The following is a 12,192-nucleotide window of genomic DNA, read 5'->3' as shown; positions in this document are numbered from 1 at the left end:
AAGCATAATTAAATTCAGTGACCAAAAAGGGGTATTGCTACTTGCTAATGGAACACCCTATAAATGTTTTTTATTTTTATTTTTTCATTTTGTGTTTTTTTTTTGGAAGTTAAAAAGCTGCATTTGTTTGCATTCAATGAGAAACTCCCCTTTTGTCTTGGTGGGATGGGTATGGGGGCCCTCATATTACACTGAGCGGACTTTGTTATTTAGAGTCGATATATTTTTCGTTATAAAAATATCACATATTATTAAAATAATTCATATATATTTTTATCATTAAAAAAAGGCTAGCATACAGTCATTATCTAATAGAATTGAATTTTTTTAAAATATATATATTTTATAAAATAATATATAAAAATATATATGATTCTTCTAGCAAAGTTTAAGTTATATTTTTCTTTATCAAAACTATTTTTTTTGGTTATATTGTAATATAATTTTTATATTTGTAATTTTTTTTGGATATCTATATAAATTTTATTTGTAAAATGGTGAAACATAAATAAATTTGAGTAAGGATGATTAAATATACCTCCCTCCCAAAACCAAAACTATATGAATTATATTTTTTGAAAGCAAATTATTAAAAAATTATATTAAAATTATTGTTTTTTTCTTTACGTAAATCATTTATATAACAATATTATATATATGAGCTATCATGATAAAAAAAATTATCATATCCTTTTTCCCTTTTTTCTAAATTTAATAATTAAAAATAGATTGTTGCATTAAACTTTTGCTATATCTGAATTTAAAAAATATTCATATTTCTGTGGCTTAAAGGTGTAACTTTAATAGTCATGTATCGACATTTTCTTTTTTATCATTATACTAAAATTTCCTTCGAATTTAACTACTACAACTTACTGTAGTCAGCGACAAAATCAAAGTATTAATATAGAATTCATTTGAATTTAATATTTTTAAGGTATATCGTAAATTTACGTTTGACCTTTTTAATTCATTGTAACAAAAAGTAGTTATAAATTCATAAAAGTAAATCTACAATGTGTTTAGTATTGAAATCTTAAAAGTTGAATTCACAAAGCTTAAATTTTTAAAGGACAGGGACAGAAATCATATACTTTTAAGGTAAATTTACCATTTGTCTCTTATAAGTTTATAATTAAAGAAATCTCTCAAACTAATACAATAATATAAGCGCTGATACATTAATTTAATGGCGAGATACATTAATCGTTAAGTAAGATACATTATATTTTATACATGATACACTAATCTAATATACATTTTATACATGATATACAAATCTGATGCGTGAGATACATTAATTTGATGCACTGATACATTAATATGATGCGTGAAAATAAGAAATTTTGAAAATTTATAAAACTAATAGGAGATAATGGTAATAAGAGAACTTAAAAGTGAATATCTGTTATTTTTCCAATTTTAAATTCCCTCTAACAATTATGCCTCAATTTCATAACTTCACACGCGTTGATAATTCCAAACTCTAATAGAAAAGGAAGACTAAACGGGTTTTGAATAATCCCGATACCTAGCTTCACCCATATTTTTATGAGCTCGCTCATTTTGACAATCTCAAATTTGAATAAAGAATGATGATCATTGTAACTGATTCTCAATATGAAACATTATATTGTTAATCACAAATCCTGCTAAATAAGAAGTATCGTGACACCAACTTGTCATGATTTAATATCTCGAGTCATGATGATATCTACCATAACCCACAGTAGGCTAGTCAATTCATAATCCAGAACGACAAATAACCAATATACTGAGTTATACAACAAATCACAAGCAAAAAAAAGGAAAAAATTAAAGCACGCAAAGAAAGATAAAAACAGGGACAAATATATAAAGTAAAAAATACGATATCCAATCCTAAAACGTGATAAACATATATACATAGCTACTAAAATGAGTAGACGTCCAAATTTATCTCAAAAGTAAAAGACTAGTCAAAGCTAAACAGAAAGAGAAAGATTGATTCAGGATGCCATAAGCTCATCCTCACCATCGAATATTTCAACAACAGGGTCAATATCAACACTGACGACTGGTGTTTGAACGGTTAACATGAACCCTACTCATTCATAATCAATCAAACTTAAACAAAAAATAAAAATTAAGTAGAAAGAAAAAAAAAAAGGAGAAGAAGAGAATCAATACTATGATTATGCTCCACATATATTTTTAAAAAGGAAAAAAACAAAGAGAAAAAGGCAATACAAAGCAAAGCAAAAAAGAAAAAAAAGAGAAAAAAGAGAGAGAGAGAGAGATGGTTGATGAAGATGTGTGGGTTCTGTACTGTCTTTAACCTGTCCCCTCCACTCAACACAGTGTTGGGTCTATCTTTCAAAACAAATTAAAGAAAAAAAAAACAGTTTTTGAGTCCAAAAGGGCACTAACCACATTGGCTTTTTCCAACTTTTGCTTCTGTGTTACCTTAAGCAATTGTCTATGTCTTCTGCTTCTTCTGTTCCCTCTTCTTTCAACTCCAAAATGGGAGTGGAAATGGAATCATACTTTGAATTTCTTGTTATTATTTGATACCCCTTTAACCCCTTTTCTTTCTTTTTATCTTATTTCCTTCCAAAAACATGACTTTCTTGTTCTTTTCTGTTGAGTTTCTTTTCCTGTTCTTGCTTTAAAGACAACCCCTTTTTCTAAATATTAGCATTTCTTGAGTATGATTTTGACTTAATTTTTTTCCTAATTTTCTATTCAGCTTTGTGGCAAACACTTGATTACCCTCTTACTCAACTTTTCTTGAATTTGCTTTTTTGTGTCCTGTTGTTGTGGTCTGTGTAATGCTAAACTGAGAAAACAAGAAAAACCCAAAACAAAAAACATACAAAAAAGAACCAATTTTTTTTTTGTTTGGGGGTGTTTTTTTTTTTCATATGGAAATTGATCTGAATCATGCATTAGTGAGTGAAGTGGAGAAGAATGTATGTTGTAATGAAGAATGTGATAAAGGGGGTGGTGGGGGTTGTGTTAATTGCTCTTTGTACACTTCCACTACTTCTTCTTGTTCTTCAAATGTATCTTCATCTTCTTCACTTGCTCTTACCTCAATTTATAAAGAGCTTTGGCATGCTTGTGCTGGTCCTCTTACTAGTTTACCCAAGAAAGGAAATGTAGTGGTTTATTTCCCTCAAGGTCATATGGAAGAAGCTGTTTCTGCTTTTCCATTTTCACCTGTCAAGATTGATTTACCAACTTTTGGTCTTCAGCCTCAGATCTTCTGTAGAGTGGAAGATGTCCAATTGCTTGTAAGGGACTTAATTTTTTGCCCCTTTTTGGTTTAAAGGTTTTAGCTTTGCTTCTCTTTTTGTAATATTTTCTGCCCTTGATTTTTATATGATGTCAAATAACAGGCAAATAAGGAAAATGATGAGGTGTATACACAGCTCACTCTTCTTCCTCTTCCAGAGGTAAGACCAGTTATTGCTTACATGTTCAATCTTGATTTTTTAAATTTTCTTGACTAATTACATGTATACCTGTCACCTCCCACAACAGCTACATGGACCTAGTAACTCTATCCACCTAGTCTTGGACAAAATAGAAAAAATTACCTAGTGTTGTTGTCTCTGCTGTGTCATGTTCAATTTTGATCTTTTGATGTTTTATGTTCAAATTCTGAGTAAAGGTGTTAACTTTAATGTGTTAAGCTGCTGTTTTTGTTCATTTATTTACATGGTTTCACTGTAAAGGGATCTTTTCAGTTTTTCTACTTGAATTGGTCTTTTGTTTTTTAGTGTAATATCTTACATTGAGCTTAGACTGAGTTTTCCCTGCTTTCATGGTGTTTTCCAGTCAATGGCTATAAGCTTAGAGGGGAAAGAACATGAAGATTCGGGGACGGATGAGGAAGGGAATGGAGTCAATCCAGGGAAATCAGCTTCTCACATGTTCTGTAAAACGCTGACTGCTTCGGATACCACCACCCATGGTGGCTTTTCAGTTCCCCGTCGAGCAGCTGAAGACTGCTTCCCCCCTCTGGTGTGACCTCCATTCCAGGCTTTTGCTAAAGAGATCTTTAGTTGATTTCTTGTAATTGTCTGGTTAATTTACTTCTATCTTGGTGCTACATTATTAAATGTAGGATTACAAAGAGCAAAGACCCTCACAGGAGCTAATTGCTAAGGATCTGCACGGAGTAGAGTGGAAATTTCGTCACATTTATAGAGGTATTGAGTTAAATAGTTAGATACTTGTTTGGTCCGAAATATTAATGTTTGATGCTTTTCTTTCAGGCCAGCCAAGGCGACATTTGCTCACTACTGGATGGAGTATCTTTGTCAGCCAAAAGAATCTTGTCTCAGGGGATGCAGTTCTCTTCTTGAGGTATACATACCTGTTAACTTTGCTGTATTTGAAAATAAAATTTTGTATAACTTTAAATGAAGTAGAACCATAAATGGAGATGAAACAAAATTATATTCGAGTCCGCTGAATCCACAACGTGTGTTTAAGAAACTTAAATCCAATTTAGTACCCGAGGAATAAGATTATTTTCTCCCATGATAAAATGGATAAACCACACTGGTGTAGTGGTACTTCGAACCCTAGGGTACTTCGAACCCTAAGAGTAGCCAGATCACACTTACAACTTACTTTGCAAGTGCATGAAATATTGCAGAAAGAAGTAGAGTAATTCATATTTTTGGTAAGTAAAAATCCTAGGAAGCGCACATGAATTATAGTCAACAAAGGGTAGTTTGAACAAGTGTTATTGTGCCGTACGGAAAAGTTACAACCTATCCAATGTAAAGGTGCTATTCAAATCACATCATTTCCCCTGGTGTCTTTTTTTAGGAAATCACCTATTCATTTTCTCATTCACACCTCTTAACAAACCCCACAATATCAGCTCAATGGTATACTCCAAATGGTTCATCTTTTTAGGTACTAAAGCAGCTTTGACGGTGAGCTGGGAAAGGGAATGAGGGTGGAAAGTGACCGATATGAAAATATCAAGTCATTGTACTTGGAAGCTGGAAAATCATTAGGTCTAATATCTAGGTTTTCAATATGTCATGGTGACTCGTTAGGATGCCAATGCCAAGATCTTAATGATCCTCTGTTCAACTTTTGAAGCTTGTTTAGTCACAATAGGTATTTAAATTTTATTCAAGCAGTCAGATGATCCTTGCAGGGGAGAAGGTGGAAATCTCAGACTGGGAATAAGAAGAGCTGCAAGACCTAGAAATGGGCTTCCTGAATCGATAATCAAAAGTCAATATTCTGGACCGGATGTTCTTTCGTCAGTTGCTACAGCCCTATCAGCAAAGAGCACTTTCCATGTTTTCTATAGCCCAAGGTATCTCACTATATCTCTGTGTATAGTTCTCTATTTAGTTGTTGGCCTATTTATATGGTAAAATCCGTGGCAATATCCCTCATCCATACATCTTTTACTATTTTAGGCTGTGCGACGTTAATGAGATTTGATATTCACATAGCTTATATTTTAATTGCATTTAAGTCATGAAGGCATAATAACCAAATACATATAAACAAAGATTGCTTATTTCCATCCAACCAGTCATTTGCAGAGATTGAAATGAATTGTCTTTGTTTTGGATACCACCGTTTTAGTGTCCAATTAATATCTTAACAAATACAAATGGTGTAGGTGTGTAGGCCTTCTTCGTGCAGATCAGTTGTATTAGAAGATTTGCTTTGCTTTAAGGAAACAGTTCTGGAGGAGTAAAGTTGTACTGTTTACTGTCAAACTTGGGAACTAAGCTAGTATTGATGGTGTGAAGTTTGATATCCAGTGATAATATTATACTCACTTATTTGACATAAATATGCTTTTGAAAAATCCAAACTAAGTTGATTATGGGTGGTACTACTTGTAATCATGTTGCAGTTTAAATGTTTGTAATTACTTGAAAGGTCGTAGATAGAATGATTGTATTGGTTTAGTGAGATAGCACTGAAACATCACTGATTGCCATCATTGCTAACAAATATTGTGTTGTTATAGTAATGATGCACTGAATTATGAAGTAAGATTTGGAAGATTACAATTGGGGAGCTCCAAAATGAACTGATATGGTTTCATAGCAGTGTGGCAATATATTTGGCTTTATTGCGATCCATCTTTATTATATTTGTTAGTTTGTTCCTAGATTGAGGCACAACTAGTGGCTTTCTGTTTATTTATGTGGCATCAGCTGCAGAACAAAACATAATTGAGGGTAGTAACTCGTTGAGCTCCCCACATTGGTCATTTAGGGATGAGAAGATCTGTTTATATTGTCTTGGACAATCCTCACCTCATGAGCTAGCTTTTGGAGTTATGTTAGACCCAAAATCCATTTTTTTCGGCATGCCAGGGGTGTTGACTGTTGAGTTCCCACATCAGTCATTTAGGGTTGAAAAACCTCTTTTCCTTTTTATAATAGGTATGGAGTCTAGATGTTCAAAGAAAAAGAGGTATGGAGTCTCTTAATATGGTCTTGGAGAATTCTCACCTTATGAGCTAGTTTTTGGGGTTGAATTAGACCTAAGGTCTATTTTTGTATCATAACTTATACTAGTACCCAGGTATTTGATCCATTCTATAGGCAGTGATCTTTCTGTTTGCCAAACCATCAATTATCTTCCAACTAATAGTCCTCTGATTCTGAACTTCAGGTATCTCATGAAAATTTTTCAGTTGAGAGACAACTTAGACTCATTCGTTTAGACTGAGTGGTTCAGATGCATGTCTTTTTATGCAAATGTAGTGCAATGCATGCTGTAGTGGCTCATATCAAGTAGATTTCCTAGTAGGTCAATGCTAGGAAAGCAACTTGTCTACTGGTAATCTCTACTTCGGCTAGTTCATATTTCATTGTCAGCATCTAAAACATCAAAAGGATGATTTTGAGGTTGACCCAAATCTTTCACTCTGTGCTATCATATATATAACTGCACTTACCTGGAAAGGGGAAGTACTTTGCCTTTTCATATTTATGAAATGAAGCAGCTGTCTCTTTTTAGTGATGTTCATATTCGATGCAATGTTGTTCATTCAGATTTTCTTCATGTTTGAGTTGAATAAGAAAATGTTAACAGTTAAATATATCATCGAAGTGAATTATTTCAATGTTATGAAACCAGTTTTACATCCCAGAAGCTAAATTTCTTTTGGAAGAACCCATGGTGTATAAAGTTGGCGAGGAAGTTTGCATCTCTGTTAGATATGTAAGAAATTTGATTCACTGGTATAAAGATATTAATGCTCCTGATTCAACGTGTGAAAATTCAGACTTAAAAAAATATTACCTATTGGTAAAACCATTGACAATATGGAAGGGTTGATTCAGTCGAGAGGATGAGAAAAATTATTATTTCTGCTGCTTCTTTCAATTCATGTGTTTCAAGCAGAAGTCTTGTCCTGATTATGAAACCGTTTATTTCCCAAGGAATAAGGAATAACAAAGAACTATGATTTTCGTAAAATATTCTGGTGGACGAAAAAGTCTCATATTATGTGCAATCTTGTAGACTGTAGTCAAGTCCGAATCTTAAAACATGTGAAGTTTATTCTTTAGTCACTGCTGCAGCTTTCAGAAGTTTGTGTCACGAATTGTCAAGATATTATTGTTGTTCTTTTATTGCTACGTAGATCATTTTGAGTTAAAAGTTTTTTCTTATAATGTAGGGCAAGTCATGCTGATTTCGTTGTACCTTACCAAAAGTACGTGAAAGCCATCAACTCTCGGATTCCTGTTGGGACAAGATTTAAAATGAAATTTGATTTGGATGATTCACCTGAAAGAAGGTAATTGTATCCTTACTAAATACCATTATATGCTCTTCTTCCTTTCATTGGTTTCTGTTGTAATAAAAACATTCCATCACTGCATGCAGGTACAGCGGTGTAGTGACTGGGATAAGCGATATGGATCCCTTTAGATGGCCCAACTCTAAATGGAGATGCTTGATGGTATGCCTGACATATAGTTATCATTTTGTTGTTTTTTAAGTACTCCTTCCGTTTCAATTTGTGTCTGGTTTTGACTTGGTACGAAGTTTAAAAGAATACAGTAGACTTTTGAATCTTGAGGTCTTAAACTAAAGATATGTAGAATGTATCAAAATGCCTTTTAGTCTTGTGGTCATAAACATATCATGTGGAGAGTTGTAACTGAAGAGTTCCCATAAAAGGAAAGAGGCATTCTTTTTTTAAACAAACTAAATAGGAAAGTAAGACAAGCAAATTAAAACGACGGGAGTAGTTGGTATTGCTCCACCTATCACTTCATGTTTTTTTGAATAGGTTGGAACTTGTTCTTCTATTTATCTCAGGGCGATTTTTTTGCTCCCTTGTTATTCACAGAGGCATATATGTTCTTGAATTTTCTGCCGGTGTTACCTTGTGAGTTAGATCAGCTCTACTTAGAGATCTTGTAACATGTAAATCTGCTTGTTGAATACCTCTAGGAACACTGGAAGGACCGTATATTTTTTGGTTTGTTTGATCAGGTCATAAAAATTGGTCATGCCATGAATTATCAAACTATTCTCACTGAAATATGATGAGAAATTGTTAAATGGTCTGGTGTTGTAAGATGCTTTATTGATTTCTTTTTCATGTCAAGACTGATAAAGTTTGCTAGTTATAAGTTGCTTGCTTGATTTTTTCGTGTCAAGGCTAATAGAGTTTGCTATCGGCAATACAATTAAATACATTCACCTATTGTATATTTTGAGTTATCTTCCCAAACAAAACTGTTACAATAAGTATAAGGCCTATTAAGCAACTTATAAACTTTTTGATATATGTGCCTATGTCATCAACTTTAATAGGTCAGATGGGATGAAGATATAATGAGTAATCATCAGGAACGGGTTTCTCCTTGGGAAATTGATTCTTCAGTTTCCTTACCACCACTGAGCATTCAGTCCTCACCAAGACTGAAGAAACTGCGGACTAGTCAGCAGGCACCATCAGTACTGGACAGCCATTTTGCTGGTACTGATCTAACTTTTCTAAATCCTTTTGTATTATGTTGTCATTATGTCGTATGGGTACTGCGTTTGGACTTTTTTTATCCTTGAATCGACGGTCTGTTGGAGACAGGCCTCTCTACGAAGGTCTGCGTACACGTATACACTACCCTCCCAGATCCCACTGTGTGGGATTACACTGAGTATGTTGTTGCTGGTGTTTTCATTAAGTTGTGATTCCACTGAAGTTCATTTTTATTCCGATTTTGTTATTTTATCAGGAGGGAGTGCTCTTTTAGACTTTGAGGAGTCAATAAGATCCTCCAAGGTCTTGCAAGGTCAAGAAAATTTAGGTCTGATATCACCTCCCTATGGTTGTGATAAACCAGTCCGCCCACTGGATTTCGAGCTGCAAAGAGTAGCTCGTCACAATCTCATGCCAAATGGTGTAGAGAACATTATTGTTGGTGACTTTGTGAAAACTCAGCCTCCAACAACCTACACAGGCTTTCTGGAATCCAATAGGTTTCCAAAGGTCTTGCAAGGTCAAGAAATTTGCTCGTTGAGATCCCTTACTGGAAAAGGTGATGTTAATTTTGGTGCTTGGGGAAAACCTGAATTTGGTTGCAATGTTTTCGGCACATATCAGAGGCCGAGAGCCAATTTCTATCCTCTCGCTTCTGAAGGGGCGAGGAATGTGTTTTTACCTTACAATGCGATGTATAGAGCTGGACAAGATCCCGTGGTTCCCTCCTACAGTACTAATTTCCAAAGAGAAAATCCTACCTTGAACCAGAATTCAATCCAAAATGTGGTTAGGAGGGAAGAAGTTGGAATGCCAAAGTTTGTAAATGAGCAGAGGCCACCGGAGATGTCTAAAGTGTCCATTCCAGAGAACCATTTCAAGAATGAAAATGACGACTCCTTCAATGCACAGGCTCCATGTAAACTGTTTGGCTTTTCCTTGACGAAAGAACCATCTACTCCTAGCTCGCAGAGTTCTGGTAAGAGGAGCTGTACTAAGGTAAGTTTCCATAAGTTGCACATAGCGAATTGGAACTGTTTTTTCTTTGGACTCTATTGCTAATATTGAATAAATGGCGTGAAGGTTCACAAACAAGGCAGCTTGGTTGGACGAGCCATTGATCTCTCGAGATTGAATGGCTATGACGACTTGCTGGTTGAGTTGGAGAGGCTTTTCAACATGGAAGACCTCTTAAGAGATCCCAACAAGGGGTGGCGAATCTTGTACACTGACAGTGAGAATGACATGATGGTTGTCGGAGATGATCCATGGCAGTAAGTCTCTTTCTCATGCATCTCCGTTTCTCATCACTGTCTCAATTGTTTGATACTACATTCAAAAAATATTACTTCTTGGTTTATTAATGCATATGAATCACTAGAACCACACAAATTTCTCTTCCAATTAGCTGACTTCCACTAGAAATCGGAGTTTTGGATATTAGCTAACCTCCACTTGAAATCTAAGTATTCTTTTACTTTTCTTCTCCCAGGTTAAGATAAATTTCTTTCCTTGAGCTGAGGGTCAATCGGAAACAGCCTCTCTACCTCCAAGGTAGGGGTAAGGTCCGCATACACTTTACCCTCCAATGTGTGTTTATTATGGAGGAAAAATGCTTCTGAGAAAATGTTCTTCAATTTTCCCGTCTTTGATTGATCAAAAAATTTGGAGAACATTTTCTTCAAGTAAATAAGTCCTTTAAATATGAGGAAAATGACTTCCTTAGTCGAAGTAGGGAAAACAAGTTCCTAAAATAGCATACCATACTGATTTTCTCCATTCCACCCTCCCAACACACCCACACCCCATTCTCGCCATTCTCGCCACTCCCACCACACATAATGTTTCCCTTGAATTTATACACAAAGCTACTTATCACACACAAGAAAATAAATAATAAACACTTTTTTTCAAGAAAGCATTTTCTGGAAAAAACATTTTCCTTCATACCACACACCTTAAATTAGAACTTGTTATTTTGCAACTTCTGCCGAGCAGCAAAATCTTGGTTCAGGGAAAAAGTAAGGGTCTGTACACACTGTCCTCCCCAGACCTCACTTGTGGGATTACACTTGTTGGATATGTTGTTCGAAAAAGTATAATTTCCCTTAATAGATTGATTTGCTTATCAGTAACTTGTGTACCTTCTAAATGACTTTTCGCAGTGAGTTCTGTGAGGTAGTATCCAAGATCCATATATACACTCAAGAAGAAGTGGAGAAAATGACTATTGAGGGGATCAGCGATGACACTCAAAGTTGTTTGGAGGAGGCACCAGCAATCATGGATGTCTCAAAGTCTTCTTCAGTTGGCCAGCCTGATTCATCTCCAACTGTAATCAGGATTTGAATAAAGTTTGAATGGAGTACCTATGAATGTTCATGCTTTTTTTATGCTATGTTAAGTGATATATGTGATGATAATAGTACTCTACCTACTACATGTTCTTGTTATGTTTAATAAATTATTGTCACTTAACATGTTATGTTAAATGTTGGAAGTCTGTAATCAACTACAATGGGAGCTTGTATGATGAAAACTATGTGGTGACTCATATGTCATTATAACTCTGAATTCTAATTATGTTTCACTATGTATAATATTGAACATTGTATGAATACCCCTTTCTTTCTAACCCCCACCCCAAAGTGGTATGCAGTTGCTTGAACCTAGCGCGCACGAGGTGGTGCTTGACCAAAAGGTTGAGGGCAAGAATACTTGGTGATGATAGTTTAAGATCAATGTAATATTGAGACAACTAAGTACATGATAGAAAGATGTTGAGCTCGACTTAGAGGGCAAGTCCAAGAATACTTGGGTGGATATAATTGAAGATCGATGTAATTAAGACAACTATGTAACGGATTGGACACAAACGCACCAAAAAAGAAAAAGTGGAGCCCACCTACCAAAACCAAGTTGTGTACTTGTGTTTGGTAAATAAAAATATTACCTACTTAATCTTAGAAGGTTATATTATTCCATTTTGTCAAATATTTTATTTAGTAGGAGTATTATGGATTGAAAATCTGGGCTAGACAACACTACTTTGTGAAAAGAGTGTTTTTCTAATTACAAATTTGTGGGGAAGGGGAGTTGGTTTTTAGTGACTTAGTGCCATCTAAGGTCTACTACCTAGATTGCATTGGTAGTGGCAATAGGTCACAAGTACTATAATACTATCCTATGTCTATGTGGGCTTACTATTTCAA

The 12,192-nt window shown here is 34.7% G+C and overlaps 1 protein-coding gene across 1 annotated transcript; it reads left to right on the top strand.

Annotated features, from left to right (window-relative positions):
* Nucleotides 1–2,438: 2,438 nt before the first annotated feature.
* ARF4 (auxin response factor 4) lies at nucleotides 2,439–11,598 on the top strand. Its single transcript, NM_001246842.2, is given in 12 exon segments — nucleotides 2,439–3,275; nucleotides 3,381–3,437; nucleotides 3,823–4,008; nucleotides 4,112–4,196; nucleotides 4,263–4,353; nucleotides 5,165–5,329; nucleotides 7,667–7,786; nucleotides 7,876–7,951; nucleotides 8,815–8,980; nucleotides 9,237–9,979; nucleotides 10,064–10,254; nucleotides 11,146–11,598. Coding segments are annotated over 12 exon segments (2,436 nt in total). The 5' UTR covers nucleotides 2,439–2,903; the 3' UTR covers nucleotides 11,330–11,598.
* The last annotated feature ends 594 nt before the right edge of the window (nucleotides 11,599–12,192 follow it).

The sequence above is a fragment of the Solanum lycopersicum genome, chromosome 11 (genome assembly GCF_036512215.1).
Source record: "Solanum lycopersicum chromosome 11, SLM_r2.1".
NCBI lineage: Eukaryota > Viridiplantae > Streptophyta > Magnoliopsida > Solanales > Solanaceae > Solanum > Solanum lycopersicum.
Note: the sequence above shows the minus strand (reverse complement) of the source record. Positions and strands in the feature narration are given on the sequence as shown.